General features: G+C 45.2%; 1 protein-coding gene across 4 annotated transcripts in view; it reads left to right on the top strand.

The window, feature by feature from the left end:
• The window catches only part of ZFPM1 (zinc finger protein, FOG family member 1), a 114,058-nt gene that overhangs the window by 37,557 nt on the left and 57,629 nt on the right, over positions 1-18,872 (top strand). For all 4 annotated transcript variants that reach the window (XM_083626227.1, XM_083626225.1, XM_083626224.1 and 1 more), the window contains exon 2: positions 18,308-18,439. In XM_083626227.1, the coding sequence (XP_083482353.1) occupies positions 18,308-18,439 (132 nt within the window). The remainder of the gene's footprint in view (positions 1-18,307; positions 18,440-18,872) is intronic.

Below are 18,872 nucleotides of genomic sequence, written 5' to 3'. Positions count from 1 at the left end.
TTTCAACAGTCAGTCTAGGAAACCGGCTTGTTGTGAAGAGACACATTTTGTGTTGAAAGTATTCCTGACAATATTCTTGGTTCCTGTTAGGGAAATAATCAATGTGAAACCATTTTGAACGGCAATGCAAATGCTAAGCACAAATTTATTTAGTAATTATTATACACGTTACAGTGTTGAAATGCAGTCTTCCCCCCTCCATGGAGCTTTTATAATTTTAATTTTATTTTTTGCAATATTGAGCAATGGAGAGAATTTGAGTCTGTATCTCTCTCCTCTCCTCACTCACCAACCCGCCTATGAACACACCCCAGCCCTCTGTTCCTTCCCTTTTCCAGACTCCCCTTTTCCCTACCCCTATCAGATGAAAGGCTCAGCATTGCATTAGAAGTCGCCGCCTCCTTTTTGCAAAGCAATCTTTTCCTATCCATCTGATGTGTCTGAGGACTGGGGATAGCTCTATTAGAATCTTTCCCCTCTCTTAAAATCTATCAGTGCGTTATCGGCCCCCATCTGAAACGTAAAGTCACTTCATTGCTATTGCCCTCGTATTTTCTTTCTCATTATTTCTCTTCTTTCCTTCTCTCTCTCGCTTCTCTTCTTAGCTTGATATGATGTGAGAGAGCGAGAGAGCGCGCGTACACACACACACACACACACACACACACACACACACACACACACTATTAGTATTAGTAATCGTGTCCCCTGAAGTGAAACAATCTTTTGTAATCTATCAGTGGTTTATCGGGCCTATCTGAGAGCCGAGAATGGCCGGCCCCTGAGATGGCGCCATACTCAAGAACTGATAAAGTTACAGAGTTCAGTCCGTGATGAATGTTAAGTAACTGCACCCGCCTCAGATAGGATATGGACTTGGCAGAGAGAGGAGCTCTGTCTGAAACCAATCTCCCTGATAGCGGCAGCAGAGCTGTTTTTTCTCAGGCTGTGACTCTCCTCCTCCTCCTCCTCCTCCTCCTCCTCCTCGCTTACCCCCCTCTTCTCTTTCCTTTCCCAAGAGATTTGGGGAACAGGGAAGGGTTTTTCTTTTTTGCTGAAGTAAAGCCAAAAAGTTCAGATGCTCTCTTGACCTTTGAGCAGCCATCTTGTTGTGAAGGGTGTTTTCAAAAACGCCTTTTGAGCATTCCACTGGCTTTCTCGCCTTCCTTCTTGGATATGTTCAGCTGAGAATAAATGTCATTAATTAGTGCTAGCGCCCAAAGGGCCTTCTGCCCCACTTTATTTTGTGGGGGTGGGTTCCTGTATGCTGCATCAGCACAGGCTTACCAGGATACAATGTTGTGGATGTGACCAGGTATAGGGAAAAAAATGAGTTTTAAAATTGTCCCGTTTACATCTTGTCAGCTGTTATGAATTTTGGCTTATTTCACTCTTTTTTTAAAAAAATACTTTTTTTTTTAAAAAGACACAGTTATGATTTTAAAAGGCAAAATCCCCTGCCCCATGACCCATTGGGCATTTGAGCCTGATCTCCCATGTCCTAGTCAGAAACTCGTAACACTAGTGTAGTGGTACTTTAGCGTAGTGGTTTTATTTAGTGAAAACTATATACAAAATGCATTATATTAGGAGATATGGTTTGCAAGGATACATGTTTTAGTCAAAGTACATTAAAAAAACTGTACTTATTTGGAGAAATTTGCACAAAAATGCTGATGAATTTTTGTGAGGATATTTTGTTTGTTTTTGTTTCTTAAATTCAAATTGCTGCAGAAATGTGGAGGACTAAATTTAACGTTGGGACAATGAGAAACTGCATGAGTCAAAATTGACAGATCCTTCCATCTATATAGTCTCAGTATTGTGCCATGGAGAATTAGTTTTTTTGTGGCACTGTTTGTGTGAACAAAGTGAGCCATGGAGCATTTTCCTGATGCTTCTTAAGAACAGCTCTGCTGGATCAGACCAAAGTCCTATCTAGTTCAGCATCCTGTTTCCTGCACTGGCCAGTCGCATGCCTCTGGGAAGCTCACAAGCAGGGCCTGAAAGCTATAACCCTCTCTTGGTGTTCCTCCTTGTCAACTGGTATTCAGAGGCAGGCACCACTGCTGTCGTGACTTAGTAGTCAGGGGTAGCCTTCTCTATTATTATTATTATTAGTAGTAGTAGTAGTAGTAGTAGTCACTTTTCAAAAAGTAACTCAAAGCAACATACAATAAAAGACACATACATTAAAATTAGCATAAAGCAAAACAGAGAAAAATCTAAAGCTCATTTATATTTTTTAAAGGGCTGGCAGAAAATAAATGTTTTTGCCTGGCACCTAATGATATGTGATATGATAATGGTGCCAGGTGAATCTCCCTGGGGAAAGCATTCCACAAACTGGGAGCCACTGCTAAAAAGGCCGGTTCTTGTTTTGCCACCCATCATATTGGGGGCACATGGAGAAGGGCCTCTCTGACGATTGCAGGGTCCAGGTTGGTTCATATGGGGAGGAGTGGTCCTTCAGGTTCTGGGGTCCTGAGTCCATTAATTTGTCTAATATCCCTTTTAAAGCCATCCAGGTTGGTGGCCATCTTGTGATAATGAATGGTCACATTTTAACTATGTGCTGTGTGACAAATTCATCATTTCTACCTCCTCCCTGAAACTTGCATCATTCATCTTCATTTGTTCTCATGTTACGAGAGGGAGAAAAAGTCCACTTTGAATGATTGTAGAGGATATTTATTGGCTGTTGCTTTCAAAGCAGTGCAAGCTGTTCAGATTGTGGACTTATGTACACTGCAAACTCTTAGTTGTCATGGCTTTTCCCCCAAAGGACCCTGGCAATTATCAGATGCTTCCTTCTCCCCACCCCACAAAGAAGCCCAGTTTCCCAGGGAGTGACTGCTACAATTTGCTGTGCAGTTTAGCGATACCTCTTACCAGAAACTCTGGGAATTGTAGCTGTGGGAGTGGATTAGAGGTCTCCTAACAACTCTTGGCAACCTTAACAAACTACAGTTCTCTTATAATTATTTGGAGGCAGCCATGACTGTTTAAAGTGCCATAGAGCTTTCAATGTATGATATGAATGTGGCCTTTGTGCAGTCTGGACCTTATATGTCTCGAGGAGGTAGAAAGAATCTGAGAGACCTCTATCAACCACACTTCCTGGCTGAATCGTGTTGTTTTTAAATTAGGCAAAGAGCTCTGAAGCAGAGCAGGGAGAGAAATAGTAAAATTATTCCTCCTCTTCCCTCCCCAGTTCTTAGCATTTTTAATCACTTGGGGCGTGTGGAGGACATAACATGCAGAGGGGGCACCTGTGTTACTATGGAGACTGAAGTGGAAGGTCAGGCTCAGTTTATCATCTTGGAGCAAAATGGAGAAGGACTCCTCATTTAGAGAAAGAGAGAGGTTCCTCTTTGCTGCTGGGCGTTGCCTGCACACTTATCAGCTGCTCACACCAGACTGATATTAAACTTATCTTTGGACAAGTTTTTAAGTTGTCAGGGGAGGGCTGGAGAAAGAGAGTAGTAGAAACCAGCCCACACTGAGGCTTTTGAGTCTGGTGCTGGGCTGATTGCGATATGATATGGGGTCTCTCTGGCGGCATACGCACCATATATTTAAAGCACATTTCACCCACCTAAAACAAATCCCAAGAACTGTAGTTTGTTTGGGGTTATTTGCGCTCGTGATTGTATTGAAGCGGACATACCGCTTTGTTTGCAATCAGTGGGTGTCTCATCAATTCCTGCTGAAATCCTGTAACTTTTCATACCCCAAACGTCCCCGGGTTGTTATTTTTTGGCTCTGCTTTTCTTGCGCTCTCTAGTCTAGTTGGAAATAATAGAATAACATTAGGGAAGCATCACAGAACAGCTAATAAAGCAGAATGATATGTGTCTTCCCCACCATTAAAGCACTATGATTGCATCAATGGCATGTTGTAGAATACATACAGTACATAAATCCCCACCACCAACTTTGCCTAGTTTTTAAGTGCCAGCTGAAACCATGCAGTATGTATGTATGTATGTATGTATGTATGTATGTATGTATTTGGTCAGGCCTTTGATGGATAATATGCTTGGACCACAGAATATAGTTAATGGTGGATAAACAATGAGCAATACATTAATAATTGACTGGCAATATTTAGCACTTGATGCAATGTGCTTGGTGAATACTCAAGGTGCTTCATGTATCCTAGAAATACTTAAGAACAACCTTGTAAGATAGACTGGCATGTCATCTTTGTGTTAGGAAGTTGGGGGGGGGGAGAGAAGGTGAGTTTCATAAATGAATTACCTAGGGAAGAACTTACTACACACTTACGGTTCTGAGTTTAAATCCAGCCAATGTCATTGAGTGACCCCATCATTCCTAGTCACAGGGGGGGAAATATTTTGTTCTCCCTGTACATACCAGCTTCTTAGGCTCCAGAGGGAAAGGAAACCCACTATGGGCAGTAGGTTTCTGATTAACAATTTTGGCATCTTTGTGGGCCTTCTATCTGTGGCTTGCGTCTGGCTGAGGGCTCTTCTTTTGCTTTTATCTGCCCAACATCCTCTTTGGTGGTATCCACCGCTATCTGCTTGCTCACCCATCTTCCCCTTATGCAGATAGGAGCTTCTCTGTATAGCTTTCCTTGGGCACATGTCTCCTCTGTGTGGAGAGGCCTCGTTCAAATGAACACGCGGAGCATGAGGTAGCTTTGAGGTGAGATCCTCAAAGTCCCAACTTGGTGCCTGCCTGATATCTTCTCAGACAACTCCCATCAGCCCCGGTCAGCCTGGGAGCATGGTCATGCTGGCTGGGGCTGAGAGGAGTTGCTATCCGAAACATTGGGATAGCCTCAGGTTGGGGAAGCCTTCTGTACCTCCCCTTTGGTCTGAATGGGGTTTAGCCTGATGATGGGGCTTCTGTTGGTTGACAGCTCGGCGTGTTTTTCTGGAACTTTCAGTCAAGCGTGGAGCAAGATGCTGTGTCCGTGGCTATATGTGTTCCTCATTAAGGGACTTTTTATCAACCTAGCTCTGAGTCCAGATGTTGATGAGGTTGCAGATTTATCGAAAGATACACTTGAACCCACCTTTTCAATACCCCAGAAGCTTAGAGCAGAGCTGTCCATTCAGCAAAATCCACATAACATGAGACCTTTCTGGACCATACTATGGTGGGGGTGGGGGTGCTAATTTGATTGTGTTTGTGTTTAAAACCATTCAATTGGGTGGAGTGAGGGAATGTTTTAGAGCAATATTTCTTGTTTCTATATTTCAGAAATTATTGCATGGAAGAGCATTCAGATGTAGTATCTGCCACCTGTAGGAGACATTGGTATAGGTCAGGAAGAGCTCTAGTGAATAATGTTTTTATCTGTGCTTTTCCTCACTTTAACCTGTCCCTGTCATGTTCATGCAACCAAACACTTGGTCTAGAACCAGATTTAAAAGCCCTATACCCCCACCCCATGCCTTAAATGGGTACAGAATGAAGAGAGAACTTGTCCCCATCTTCCTGACTGCATTGCTATTCCTCTCCTCCATGAATTTGTCCAGTCGTCTTTGAAAGTCATCCAAGTTGGTGACCATCACTGCTTCCTGCAGGAGTGAGTTCCATAGTTTAACTGTGTTCTGCATGAAGAAGTACTTCCTTCTGTCTGTCCTGAATCTTCCAACATTCAGCTTCACTGGATACCTACAAGTTCCAGTGCTACAAGAGGGGGAGAAAACCCTTTCTCTACCCACTTTCTCCAGGCCCTGCATAACTTTATAAACACCTCTCATTCTCCCCCACTTACTCGCCTTTTCTCTAAACAGCCCCAAATGCTGCAACCTTTCCTCATAGGGCAGTTGCTGCATCTCCTTGATCACCAGTTTCGCTTTCCTCTGGTCAAACAAACCTGGCCCACTCTGTCTCAGGAATTGCACAAGTGAACTCATGCACCCCACAGGGGATGACTAGCATCCTTAGGGGATGAGCATCCATCTTCCCATGCCATCTCCAATTAGGGCTGGGGAAAGCACCAACCTGAAACCCTGGAGGGCCACCACCAGTAACTGTAGATAACAGTGAGCTAGATGGAGCAGTGGTTTGACTCTGTATAAGGCAGCTTCTCTATGTTCCTATGAAACCAGATCAAAAGCTGCTGGCAGAAACAGAAGTGACTGTGGAAAAGTTATAATGAGAAAACGTTAAAGCAATAGGTGCTGGGATTTTTTCCACCCCACCCCCTTGTTATAGATCATGTCTAAGGGTTTTATTATTTACACAGATATGCAATTTATCCTCACAAAAGCCCTGAGAAGTTAGGTATTAATATTCACATTTCACAGATGAAGAACTGAATTGGGTGTGTTGAAATCGCATTTGTATCCCACTAGTATTCTAAGGGCAGCCAACTATATCTGTCTATCTGTCTGTCTGTCTGTCTGTCTATCTATCTACACATTTTATCCTCATAACAACCCTGTGAGGTAGGACAGGCTGAGATGGTGCCGTGCCCTAGGCAGCCCAGGGAGCTCCTTGGCTGAGCATGGTTTGGAACCTGTGTTTCTTTCTTTAATACCTGGTAGTCTTTTCCGGCTTGCCAGACAGAGGGAGAAAAAGACTAGCCCAAGGCCACGCATCCTAAATCATTTGGCCGAGCAGAGATTTGGACCCAGATTGTAGACCACACTGAGGTCTCTTGTCTGCCTTGTGTTCTCCTCCTGGGTTTCAAAGTGTGCCTCTCCCTCTGTGTGTGTAAAGCATCCTGCCTGTTGAGAACCCTTTTCTATTGTCTGGTGGGAATGACCTCAGTTGACTGCAGGGGGAACAAGCCTCCTCCCCAGAGATTTTTGTATTATCTCCGATGGGTGGGTGTATCTATCCTATCCTGCTATCTTTGCTGCTGCAGAGCTGTTTGTCCTCGTTATGTTCCCCTGCCAGAGAGCTGCAGGTTCTCTTGGAGGAAGACTTCATTACAAAAGCAGGAATAGTTGCAGGAGTGAATGCCCCAGCAATGTACCTTTAAGGGAAATTTTGCAAACTACCCCACCTCGCTTCCTTCCTTTCTTGCAAGTCCCTCTCTCACACACAAACTGATCCACAGGACCAGGTGTATCCCACTTCTCCAGATAGGGAGCCTGTTCCTCTTCTCTGTCTCTCCGGCTCCCCTCCCTCCCTCTGTGGGTTTGATGGGTATGTGGAAGGGAGGGAGAGGGAACAGAGAAACTGTCAGTTGTGCTGCCGAATCCCTGCCTCCCCTGATCTCCAGGCTGGTGGGAAAGTTTGAATCTGTTGCTATTTTCTAGCTGTTATCGCAGCTTCTTATCGCTAAGCTCTTGTCTACATGCCTACTTTCGGATAGTCCAGGGTCTCTCTCTTGGAAGGCTTGGGGGGGGGGGAACTTCTATATATATAGATATAGATATAGTTGGTTTTTTTTTAATTTACTGGATAAATGAGAAGGATCAAGAAAAGGTTTATTGTTCAGACGCTGAAAGAAGTTTAATTTGAGTGCAATGATCAAATAATTACTCATCTAATGGTGATTTGTGCTGACCCATGTCTCTCTGCTTCCTGAAGCAAATGTTTCACATGCCGTTCCTCTAGCAGCGTTTTATCCATGTGGTGCCATTGTTCATTGGATGGTGCTTTATTTTATTGAATATCTTGGGGTGTGTGGAGTAGAGTACAGTAACGCCTAGGAGATTAATTTGGCATGGGGGGGGGGAGGAGAGAAGGCAGACTTGGTGCATTCACTGTCACATGTTGAGTTAAAATATCAGCTGAATATCCTTGCCAGATGGTCAGTTTATAGCACAACAAGGAGTTGTTGCTGTTTATTTATTGCATGGGGTCCAGATGTGTATCTCAAAGGAGTACTTCTGTTGCAGGAATATCACATTTCCCTAGCATCTGCCATTGTAATGCCGGTCCTGGGGGCTATGCTGTGCTTTCCTTAGAAAGCAGGGCTGTTGTAATCTGAAAGCACTTTTTGGGATTTGGTCACACATGTGATGGACACCTGTTGATGGTGTCTGCACTGTCATGAAAGATGAGCCCCACAGCTTTCTCTTGCCCGCCCCCCACCATGTGGCTGCCCCTGCTCAGACCACAAAGCTGTGACCCACACAGGTGCTGTAAACTAAGCAGTCCCTCTCTCCCTTTCACATTGCGTGTCTGTCTCTGACTTTGACACTTTGGGTGCTTCCAGGGTTCTGAATACTGTATCAGTGGCTGGAAACTGCAGAATGGAAAGGTGCTCTTCTGCTTGGGTCCTGCTTGCAAGTTTCCCACAGGCATCTTATTTGCCACTGAGAACAGGATGCTGTGCTAGATGGGCCGTTGGCCTGATCCAGCAGATCTCTTCATATGTTCTTATTTTCCCTATTGAATCCCTATGGGAGGGATTCAAGTGCATACTGGAAATTTAGCTTTGTGCAATTAAAGAGGAGTAATGTGCTCTTTCACACTAGCACAACAAATCAACTTTAAAAACAGGACAAAAGCACTGACTTTTTGCAGTTGAGAAAGTGATGGAGAAGTGCATGGAAAAGTATCGGATGAACAAATAATGAACAGGAAGACTTGTATATGCCCCACAAGCAAATCAGAATGAATACCCATTATATAACAGAACCACCCTGGAAACAAATAAGAAATAATGCTTAATAAAGTTCATATATAGTCTAATTACCATAAAAGCTTTCTGCAAGCAATTCCCAAGAAAGTTTACATTCCTTTGTCTGTGGTCTGTCTCCCCCCCCCCCCCACCTCCCCCGGCACCTTGCAACCTCACCTTGAGGTGGAAGGCGCTTCATCCAGCCTTTTAAAGTGGAAAGGGGTGAAGCTCTCTTCTCCTTTCCCTGCCCTCCAGGATCAGTGAACTGGACCTTGCACTATTGCCTTTGAAATGGGACTTGCACGGCTATAATAATGATTGGAACCGCAGCTCGTACAGCAACACAATCCTATACATGTCAAAAGTAAGCTCCATTAATGCTAGAGCAATCTCAGTGCAGGAAAGGGATGCTTTTAACAGATCATCTGGATAAACCCAGAGAGAGACAGAGGCCAGACTTGATGGAGCAATAGCTGGAGTGCTTAATCCCTATTAATACTTTATTGTTGCATTGACCTTGCAACAAGACTGTGAGGGGAAATGAGCAGGAAAACACCCAGGAGAGGTTGCAGTGAACTCATTGGGAGCTGAACCACAGGCCTTTCAACCCCAGTGCCTCTAATCATTCTGCTTTGTTGGCCTTCATGTGTCTGGAGATCCCAGCCCTCTTCCCAAGACTGGTAACTGAAGGTCTTTGCATGAGGCAGTGGGAGACCCGCTCACCCAAGATCATTCTGGCACTATGACTACTGAGGATGGAGGGGGGTGGGAATCACCTTGTAGTCACCTGGCTGCTATACTACTCCAGGACCAGAAGCCTCCAATATTGGTTGCTGGGGATCAGCTGTGGGAGCAAGCTATTGCCCTAAAGCTCTGATCATGGGTTTTCCAGGGACATCAGGACACTGTGGGAAACAGGATGGTAGACTAGGTGGACCTTTAATCTGATCCAGAATGGGTCTTCTCATGGTTTTATGACTCCAAAATGAAACACATTTTGTGAAGCTGACAGGTTACATCTCTTTCCTGAATGGGCATTGCTGTAGCTTAGAGACTAAGAACAGGAACGGTAAAGCCCAGGATGCCTGCAGTTCAGCCAGGAGCTCAGTTGAGAAGAATTGGACAAGCCCATCTTTTTTTGACTTGATGGAGCTGCTTCTCCCAAAATCACAATGAGGTCATCTGCTGAAGGCTATCTCTGCGAACCCCTACCAGAGGCAATGAGAGCAGTGATGGGAAGGGAGCGCATTTTCTCCTTGTGCAGCACCTTCCCAAGGGAGGGTCTCCTGGGGCCTGTGATCCTTTCTCTTCAGTACCAGGCAAAAGCCTTTTTTAAAAAATTCTCCCAGAACTTTGAAACATCTAAAGCTTTAAAATTCTTCAAATCTGCTGCTGTTCATTAACTGCTGTCATCAGTTTATATATAGATATATAGATATATATGTGTGTGTGTGTGTACATATATGTATATATGTATATATATAATTATTTTCTTTTTTAACACAATATTTCAAACATTCAAACCTTCATTTCACAATTTTGACCAAGATTCATACTGGATATTGTACCCAAAGTCTATAGCCCATTTTGTCATCACTTCTTTAATTTCTCCATCTTTTGTGTGCCATTCTAACAACAAGTTATACATCTTTGACAACAATTCGGTTTGAAATCTGGATTTTTTGTTTTCAAAACCAGTATTTCTTTTGGCTACACTAAATATATTGTTTACTTGATGATATTGCAACCAACCAGTAAATACTTCTCCTATTTGATCATATGGTTTAAGTCAGGCTTCCTCAACCTCAGCCCTCTAGATGTTTTTGGCCTACAACTCCCATGATCCCAAGCAAGCAGGGCCAGTGGTCAGGGATGATGGGAATTATAATCTCAAAACATCTGAAGGGCCGAGGTTGGGGAAGTCTGCTTTAAGTTCATCATTTGGTTTTTTAATGGCACTGCTTATATATTTTTATATTGCATGCTCCCCTGAAATCTTATAGCAAAGGGCGGTTATGTATAAATCCAAGGTGGAGGAACATGTGGTCCTCCTGAAGTTACTGGACTACAGCTCCCATCATCCCTGACCACTGAACCATGGCTAAATAGCCTGGGATGATGGGATCAGTGAGTGTAACTGAGGAGTTTGTGAGCATTAAGGGGCACTACATCCATACTAAACAACACTGAAGATGCCTTCTAAGGGTCCGTCCACACTGCTGCTTCTCCCGTTCCTAGAAAGCATGGCTGCGGAAGACATGATTGTCTCTTGTTATGGTCAGTGGCGTAGCGTGGGTTGTCAGCACCCGGGGCAAGGCAAGTAATTTGCGCCCCCTAACCCGTGGATTTGCGCCCCCTAACCCGTGGATTTGCGCCCCCTAACCCATGGATTTGCCCTAACCCCAGATGTTGCGCCCGGTGCGGCCCGCCCCCCCTGCACCCCCCACGCTACGCCACTGGTTATGGTTCAGTGCTAAACTGCAGGTTTTCCTGGGGGAAAGTGATGGTGCAAACTGGATGATGGAACTCTTCCTTGAGCACAGGGAACCTCCAGCCAGCGCAGAGGTGCAACAAGTTCTTTGTGAGTTATCTCCCATCCCTGCCTGCCAGCCCTGTAAAGCATCCAACACGGACTCAGCTGTCTCTCAGAGGTGGTAATTAGACACACGGGGTAACTGATGAGCTAAATATGAACCTGACATCCTCCTCAAAATGGCTATTTCAAGGATTTGTCAGGGAATTATCTCAGCTGCCTTGAGCCTGAACAAGTTGACGGACAGCCCACACATTTTAGTATGTCGCTCCCTCTGTTCATGGTGCGTTTGGGAGAAAGAAAAGAGAGTTGGCGATCCAAAGTTCCTTTGTGTGAGTTTACAAAGAGACTGTGGGAAAGTCAAAAACTTGACACTGGCGTTCACAAAGCTGGAAACATTCTTACTATTTATTGTGGAACTGCTGTATGTAACCTCTAACGCAAAATTTGAGCTTTAGCTTTAAAAACAAAACATGCTTTTAGGGTAAAAATGTGTTTCCTTTGCATTGAAAGCATGAAAGCACGTGGGTAATTTCTGTTAAATTTTGAAACGAGAAAGGGAGTTTCTGGTTAGCACACGTTGTACTTCCTAAATTGGTGTAGGTCCTTTCCTGTTTCTGTTATCCCTAAAAAAACCTCATTTGTTCTCTCCTATCCTACTGACCTTTATTCTGTGAATTCTATGAATTTATCATTTCATGTTACAGGGAGCTGTAATTCACAATTGCTTCAGTTATTTGGGGGAAGGGGGGAAAAAACAAAACAAATTGATCAGCAAATTTAAACCAAGCAAGCCTATGCAGATCCAAATATCATGCAGTCTGTTGCAGAATTCTTGCTTTTCAGAATTCCTGTATTTCAGAAAACCTGGGGTGGGGGATAATTTTTCATACAGCATTTCAGATCTAACACTTTCATACAGCATATCTGATCTGCTGAGCAGAGTCTTTCTTGGCCGATAGCAGCAGGATATCTCATACAAAAGACCCAAGATTGTCAGGGCTTGTGGAGAGGGGAGGAAGACCCCCAAACTAGGATTTGGGATCCATAGGAGATATGCTTGTGTGTGTGGCTATATGTATATGTAATGGTCTATTGAGTGAAATGCCTCATTGATTTGGCCCAGTTCAATCCCAGACTAATCCTAGTATTGTCTACTCTGGCAGGAAGCAGCTCTCCAGGAGTTCAAGTGGAGAGAGGTCTCTCCCACTAACCTGACTACCTGCTTCTTAGCTAGAGATACCAGGAACTGGCCAGGGTCCTCCTGCCTGCCTGCACCAAATGTGTGCCTTTACCCCCATGAGCAATGGTCCCTTCCTTGAGATATGTAAGAGTGCATTTTGCTGGAGCTTTTGCAGGGCATGATCTGAGCTACATGTGTGCCTCTTGCATGCTAACTACACACACACACACACACACACACACACACACACACCTGTGCACACCTGGTATTTTATTTTTATCTGTTAATGGAAGTGAGGTGGCGAGAACCAGTTAGTATCTGCACAGTGAAACTTTGTCGCATCATCTCAGATTTGCGCAAGTTCTTCCTTACAGTAGTTTTCAAAAAGAGAGAGAAATCCTTCCTTGTTATCAAAAAAGGCGGGGGGGGGGAGGGAGAGGAGGGAGGGAGCCCCAGTTAATCGTCTAAGCGGAGTATCTGGGAAGTGAGTGGGTTTCTGGGCTCATCCTCTCTCTGTAAAGCCAGCCTTCAGTAATTCAGTTTTAAAGCATGAAAAAAGGGAGTTGATGAAATTCCACTATCAGCACTGAACCAATATGCAAAATATCTCGCCGAAAATCAAATAGCTATTATGTTTTCATTTCCATTTCAGCGTATTTGCTTAATGAAGAATAGACAGATCAGGCCGACTGAGGGAGCCTGCGTGAGGTGATAACTCCGCTAGGCTTCCAGCAATCCCGCAGAAATGAGGCTCTGTTTGCTGCCTTGGCTTCTCTCTCTTCTCTTCCATCACCCCCCACCCCCAGTTTTCTTTCTTTTTTCCTCCCCCCCTCCCTTCTGCCTTTTTTTTTTTTTAATCTACTAGCTCAGTTAACCCACACTGCTTGGCATGGGAAAGCTGATGGCATGTTTCTGGCTATCAGTGTTCTGCAAGAGCAAAGTATATGTTCAAAAACTATAAAAAGGTAAAGGTACCCCTGACCGTTAGGTCCAGTCGCAGACGACTCTGGGGTTGCGGCGCTCATCTCACTTTACTGGCCAAGGGAGCCGGCATTTGTCTGCAGACAGCTTCCGGGTCATGTGGCTAGCATGACTAAGCTGCTTCTGGCGAACCAGAGCGGCACACGGAAATGCCATTTACCTTCCCGCTGGAGTGGTACCTATTTATCTACTTGCACTTTGACGTGCTTTCGAACTGCTAGGTGGGCAGGAGCTGAGACTGAACAATGGGAGCTTACCCTGTCGCAGGGATTCGAACCGCCGACCTTCTGATCGGCAAGCCCTAGGCTCTGTGGTTTAGACCACAGTGCCACCTTCATCCCTCAAAAACTATAGTATGCTTTTATTTCCCTTTTTTGAGAAAAAGAGGGAGGGGGGATGTGTGCAATAGCTAATACAGTGGTACCTCGGGTTACATACACTTCAGGTTACACACTCCGCTAACCCAGAAATAGTGCTTCAGGTTAAGAACTTTGCTTCAGGGTGAGAACAGAAATCGTGCTCCGGCGGCGCGGCAGCAGCGGAGGTCCCATTCGCTAAAGTGGTGCTTCAGGTTAAGAACAGTTTCAGGTTAAGAACAGACCTCTGGAACGAATTACATACTTAACCTGAGGTACCACTTTATTTAATTTGTGGGTTGGGGTTCAGCTCTCCCTGGGGTACCATCCCTACTGCCCGAGAAGCTCTGTCTGCAAGCCCTGCGAAGAGAGTCGCTAAAATAGCTCATTTATGTGGAGTTGTCTCCTGTCTGCATTACAGTCGAGTCACTGAAGCAAGCCATCACCATTCCCCATGGGTGACTGGATTAGATCAAAGGTGCAGGGCTCCATTTCCCACAGCAGCCATCAAGATGCCTCCTGGAAGCCCACAAGCAGGCGTGGCAGTGATTTCCCTCCTGTAGTTGCTCCTGAACGCAGAGCCCTCAGATGATTGTAGTGGCTGGTGAGATTGCACTGTGGCACAGGGATTAGAGTGCTGGACTCAGATTAGAGAGATCCAGGATCAAAACACCAGTTTGCCGTGAAGCTCGCTAGGTATCCTTGAGCCACTTGCCCCCACCATCTGCCTCACCTACCTTGCAGGGTTGTAGTGCAGGTAAAACTGTCTTGGTGGCAATTGTGATGTGACTTCCTTTTGTCTATATTGAACCTCCTTCCGGTCAGTTTCTTTAGACAGTAGCCCTAAGTTCTCATAATAAGAGAGATGGAGAAAAACTTTGCCCTGTCCGTTTCACCACACCACAAAGCACACCTCCCCTTCGCTCAATGTATAAGAAGCCTCCAGCCTTTCTTCATAGGCAAGCAACTCCAGTTCCTGGAAACCACAGGAGGGGAGCATGCTCTTGAACCCGGGTCCTGCTTGTGGGTTTCCCATGGGCATGTGGGTGGCTACGGTGTGAGAACAGGATGCTGAATCAGCAGGCTCCTTTTATGCTCTCTAGACCCTTGATCATTTTAGTCGCCCTTTTCCACAGTGTCCTTTTTAAGAATTAAGGGGTGGGGGCACAGGAATTGAGATAGAAGGGGGAAACCTTGGTTCTCTTGGAAGGAGCCCCCGTAACCGTTGCTCATTTTACAGACTTAAGACCACTAGGATTTGGAAGCCCACAGTGAAGTTATGTCAGGTCCAAGTAAATGTGTTCCGGAAAACTTAAGCTTTTCATATTTAGTACGGATTACATTATTGAATTGGTTTTTTAAAATGTATAGCCCACCCTGCATCTTGAAATCCCCTGGTAGGAAACAATAAAGGCAATACCCTGTTTGTTCAACAGCTGCTTCTTCCTGCTCTTTCTGTCCCTTTTTTCCTCTTCCCTGAACCCCAAAATATCTGGAGGTTTTAGCCAACCCTCCTGGATCCCAAGATTTCCACAAGCGTTGTGCACATATTTTCAAGGTTGCCTCCTTGGCCAGAAGGACAAGACGCCTGTTTTTATTATTATTACCCTATTAATCATAATACAGTGGTACCTTGGTTTAAGAACAGCTCCATATTAATCATAATACAGTGGTACCTTGGTTTAAGAACAGCTCCATATTAATCATAATACAGTGGTACCTTGGTTTAAGAACAGCTTAGTTTATGAACAACTTGGATTAAGAACTCTGCAAACCCAGAAGTAGGTGTTTTGGTTTGTGAACTTTGCCTTGGAAGCAGAACATGTTGAGTATGTTCCATTTGTAAATTGAGTCCCCCGCTGCTATGGGAAAGCATGCCTCGGTTTAAGAATGGACTTCCAGAATGGATCAAGTTTGTAAACCAAGGTACCCCTGTAAATACAGTGGTACCTCGGGTTACATACGCTTCAGGTTACAGACTCCGCTAACCCAGAAATAGTGCTTCAGGTTAAGAACTTTGCTTCAGGATAAGAACAGAAATCGTGCTGCGGCAGCAAGAGGCCCCATTAGCTAAAGTGGTGCTTCAGGTTAAGAACGGACCTCCGGAACAAATTAAGTACTTAACCCGAGGTACCACTGTAATAATAATGGACTCTTAGGTTTCTCAGGTGGTTGTGCTGTGCCACACATCGGGCTCGTTCAGGGTGCATAAATACAGCCTCGCTAATGCAATGGACACCTGCCCCAGTGTTGATTGTTTTCTGGGGGCCTCTAAAAAAGAAAAGAGGTCTTGCGCCATTGCAGGGGTCAGTCTGCCCTTCCTGGGAGCTGGCAAGTGCTGCTGCTGGGGGTGCAGCACCCGCCTTCACCCTGAAAAGGCAAACATTTCAACGACAAAGGAGAAGTGGGCTGGCACGGGGGGGGGGGGCGTTGCATGCGGTGCATTTCCCCAGACCTCAGCCACTCTCTATGACTCTAGGCATGTATATTTACGCTGGGAGAACAAAGGGCCCATAATCTATACAAAGCAGACAACAATGAGCGTGAATAAAGAGGCTGCCGGAGAAGGGAAGGCAATTTATTCTAATTCTACTAATTTCAGTTCCAGCACAATTAAAAAGGCTCTGATAATATTCAGAAACAATCGCCGGCTAACAAATCGTTTCTCTCGCTGTAAATGAAACATCGTTAGGCTAATTTTTTCTTTCACGCCTTCACGGCTCTCGGGTTCTGATAAAGTTAACCCCCTCCTCTTCCATCTCCTCTCCCCCCCCCCCCACGCACACACAGAAACTTATTTCACCCAGATGAATAAGGCCGGAGCGAGAGAGAGAAAGGCCAGAGAGTGGCAGACTTTGCACCACACAGAAAACCCGCTGGCTTCTCTCGTTCGTTATTGTATTGCCCTCTTGGCAAATAGGGCTGGCCCAGATGTTTGGGCAGTGTCAGCATTGGCCATGGGGTGCACAATTAATAAAGGGGTTCATCATGCCAGCTGCTGGTGTGAAGCAGCCGTACACCCAAAAATTCTCAGATGTGTCCAGGTGTACTTTTGGTGGGGAGTGGGAGTGGGGAGAGAGGCTTCGCACCATCCTTCATACTATCAAGAACAGGTGGGCATGGACAAATCTCTCAAGGTCAGTTTCTAATTTCCCCAGTCTTTAGTTCAGCTGCCCACATTTTCTGCATTCCATTTTTTAAAAAAGAAGAATCCTCCTGAAAATTCATGAATAATTTGGATCACATTTCTCTTAATCTACACATTTAGACAATTTCCTCTTAACAGAATGCACTGGTGTACATTATTTTTGTTACTAACTGCATTTTTGCTCACATTTTTGCGGCTTGTTTCCACCCCCCCCCCAATATTTGGAGAAGTGCAAATTTAGGAGAGTAGTTCACATATTTTGGTGGGGAAGAACACAACTCCCCCACCCCGTCTCTAACAAAAACCCCTTAAGGCAGCTGTGCCAAGGAGAGCCTAGGGGAGCGTTTCTGCCCTATTCTTCCAATCCATTGCCCCAGATATGCAAGCAGCAGACACCAGTCCCCAATAGCATCTCCCAAATTGGGGGAAGGATTCCCTGCCTGAAACTCTGGAAAGCTGCTGCCAGTCAGTGTAGACAGTACTGAACTGGATAGACCACTGGTTTTATTGGTTATAATGCAGCCCCTTAAAGTCACACCTTTGGGTTTTGGGGAGGCATACGGAGCATTTGAATTTCTATTGCCGCTACTGCTTTTATTTGTAATTAAAGTCTGTACAGTGGTACCTCGGGTTAAGTACTTAATTCTTTCCGGAGGTCCATTCTTAACCTGAAACAGTTCTTAACCTAAAGCACCACTTTAGCTAATGGGGCCTCCTGCTGCTGCCGTGCCGCCGGAGCCTGATTTCTGTTCTCATCCTGAAGCAAAGTTCTTAACCTGAAGCACTATTTCTGGGTCAGCGGAGTCTGTAACCTGAAGCATATGTAACCTGAAGCATATGTAACCCGAGGCACCACTGTAATTCATTTTATGCATGTTTGATTTTGGTTTACATTGCCCATGGTTCCACTCTGGGACCTTTTGAGTGGAGGCAGCTTAAAAAGACTTCAGATGAATGAATAGGAGGACGATGCTACATCTGAGCCAGGACAGATGTTGGGAATTCTAGCACAAAGCTTTTCTGTGTGCTTAATCTTCCAGTACTCCACCTCATTTTCTGTCCCCGAGTTCTAGTATTATGAGTGCTGGAGAAAAATATTCCTGTTTTCCTGGTGAGCAACATGGAGCCTAAGCAATTAGCACAAGGGCAGTCACGGCCGAGAGATTTACTTGCTGCTGTTAAATTATTGCGATTCAATGCACTATAAATCACCCAGGGAACACATTCTGCCTTCTGCCCACCACATCCCTGGACAATTTTATGCTTGCGTCCTGGTATACCTCTAGAGATAACTTTTTCTCCTCCTTTTCCAAATGAACACGCAACCAGAATCCACCCATATGTGACAGAAGAAGCTGCTGTTTATTGCCAATATCCTCTCAATGCGCTATTGATTTGCCAGGAGACCTCAAACTCTGTGGATCGTTAATTGCACTGTTCTTGGTGCATTAAAAAAACAAATGTAGCATGTTATTTGAGCGTCTCTTTTCAGTTGGGCTGGTGGAATGCCTGCATAATTTCTGACCTAGTTTTGCTCTTGCAGGCACCTTTGGTGAGATGGAAGAAGGGGACGAAGTTCCTTTGGAGGACCACAGCCATTCGGAAAAGGAGGGAGGCGCTTCTGACCGCGAAGGCTCTGTGGAAGGCGATTTGTCCAGCTCCCCTTGCAGCGAAAGTAAGTTTCTTTCTTGTGCTGTGAGTCAACATGCAGGTGGTGTTGGGGTCCAGCTCCCATCAGCCACAAGCCAGAGGGGCCAGTGGTCAGGGATGAAGGGAGTTGTGGTCCAGCAACATCTGTCAGGCTGCAGGTATGCCTCCCCTCCCCCCTGATACGTGAAAGGATTGCTGTGGTCATTCTGTAGAGAAGGAAAGGCAATCTGCCCATGCTCAGAGGTGCAGTCTTTTATTACTCCTGTTTCTCATATGGGAACAGAAAAGGATGCAGTTCAGTGGTAGTGCCGTGGCTCAGTGGTTGAGCATGTGCTTTGCACACAGGAGGTCCCAGGTTCAATCCCCAGCATCACCAGATAGAGGTGGGGATCCTGGAGAACTGCTGCCAGTCAGTGCAGGCAATATTGGGCCAGATGGACCAAGGCTATGACTCTGTG

The sequence above is a fragment of the Podarcis filfolensis genome, assembly GCF_964270895.1.
Source record: "Podarcis filfolensis genome assembly, chromosome: 8".
NCBI lineage: Eukaryota > Metazoa > Chordata > Lepidosauria > Squamata > Lacertidae > Podarcis > Podarcis filfolensis.
The sequence above is the reverse complement of the archived record's forward strand: the minus strand, read 5'-3'. Positions and strand labels throughout refer to the sequence as shown.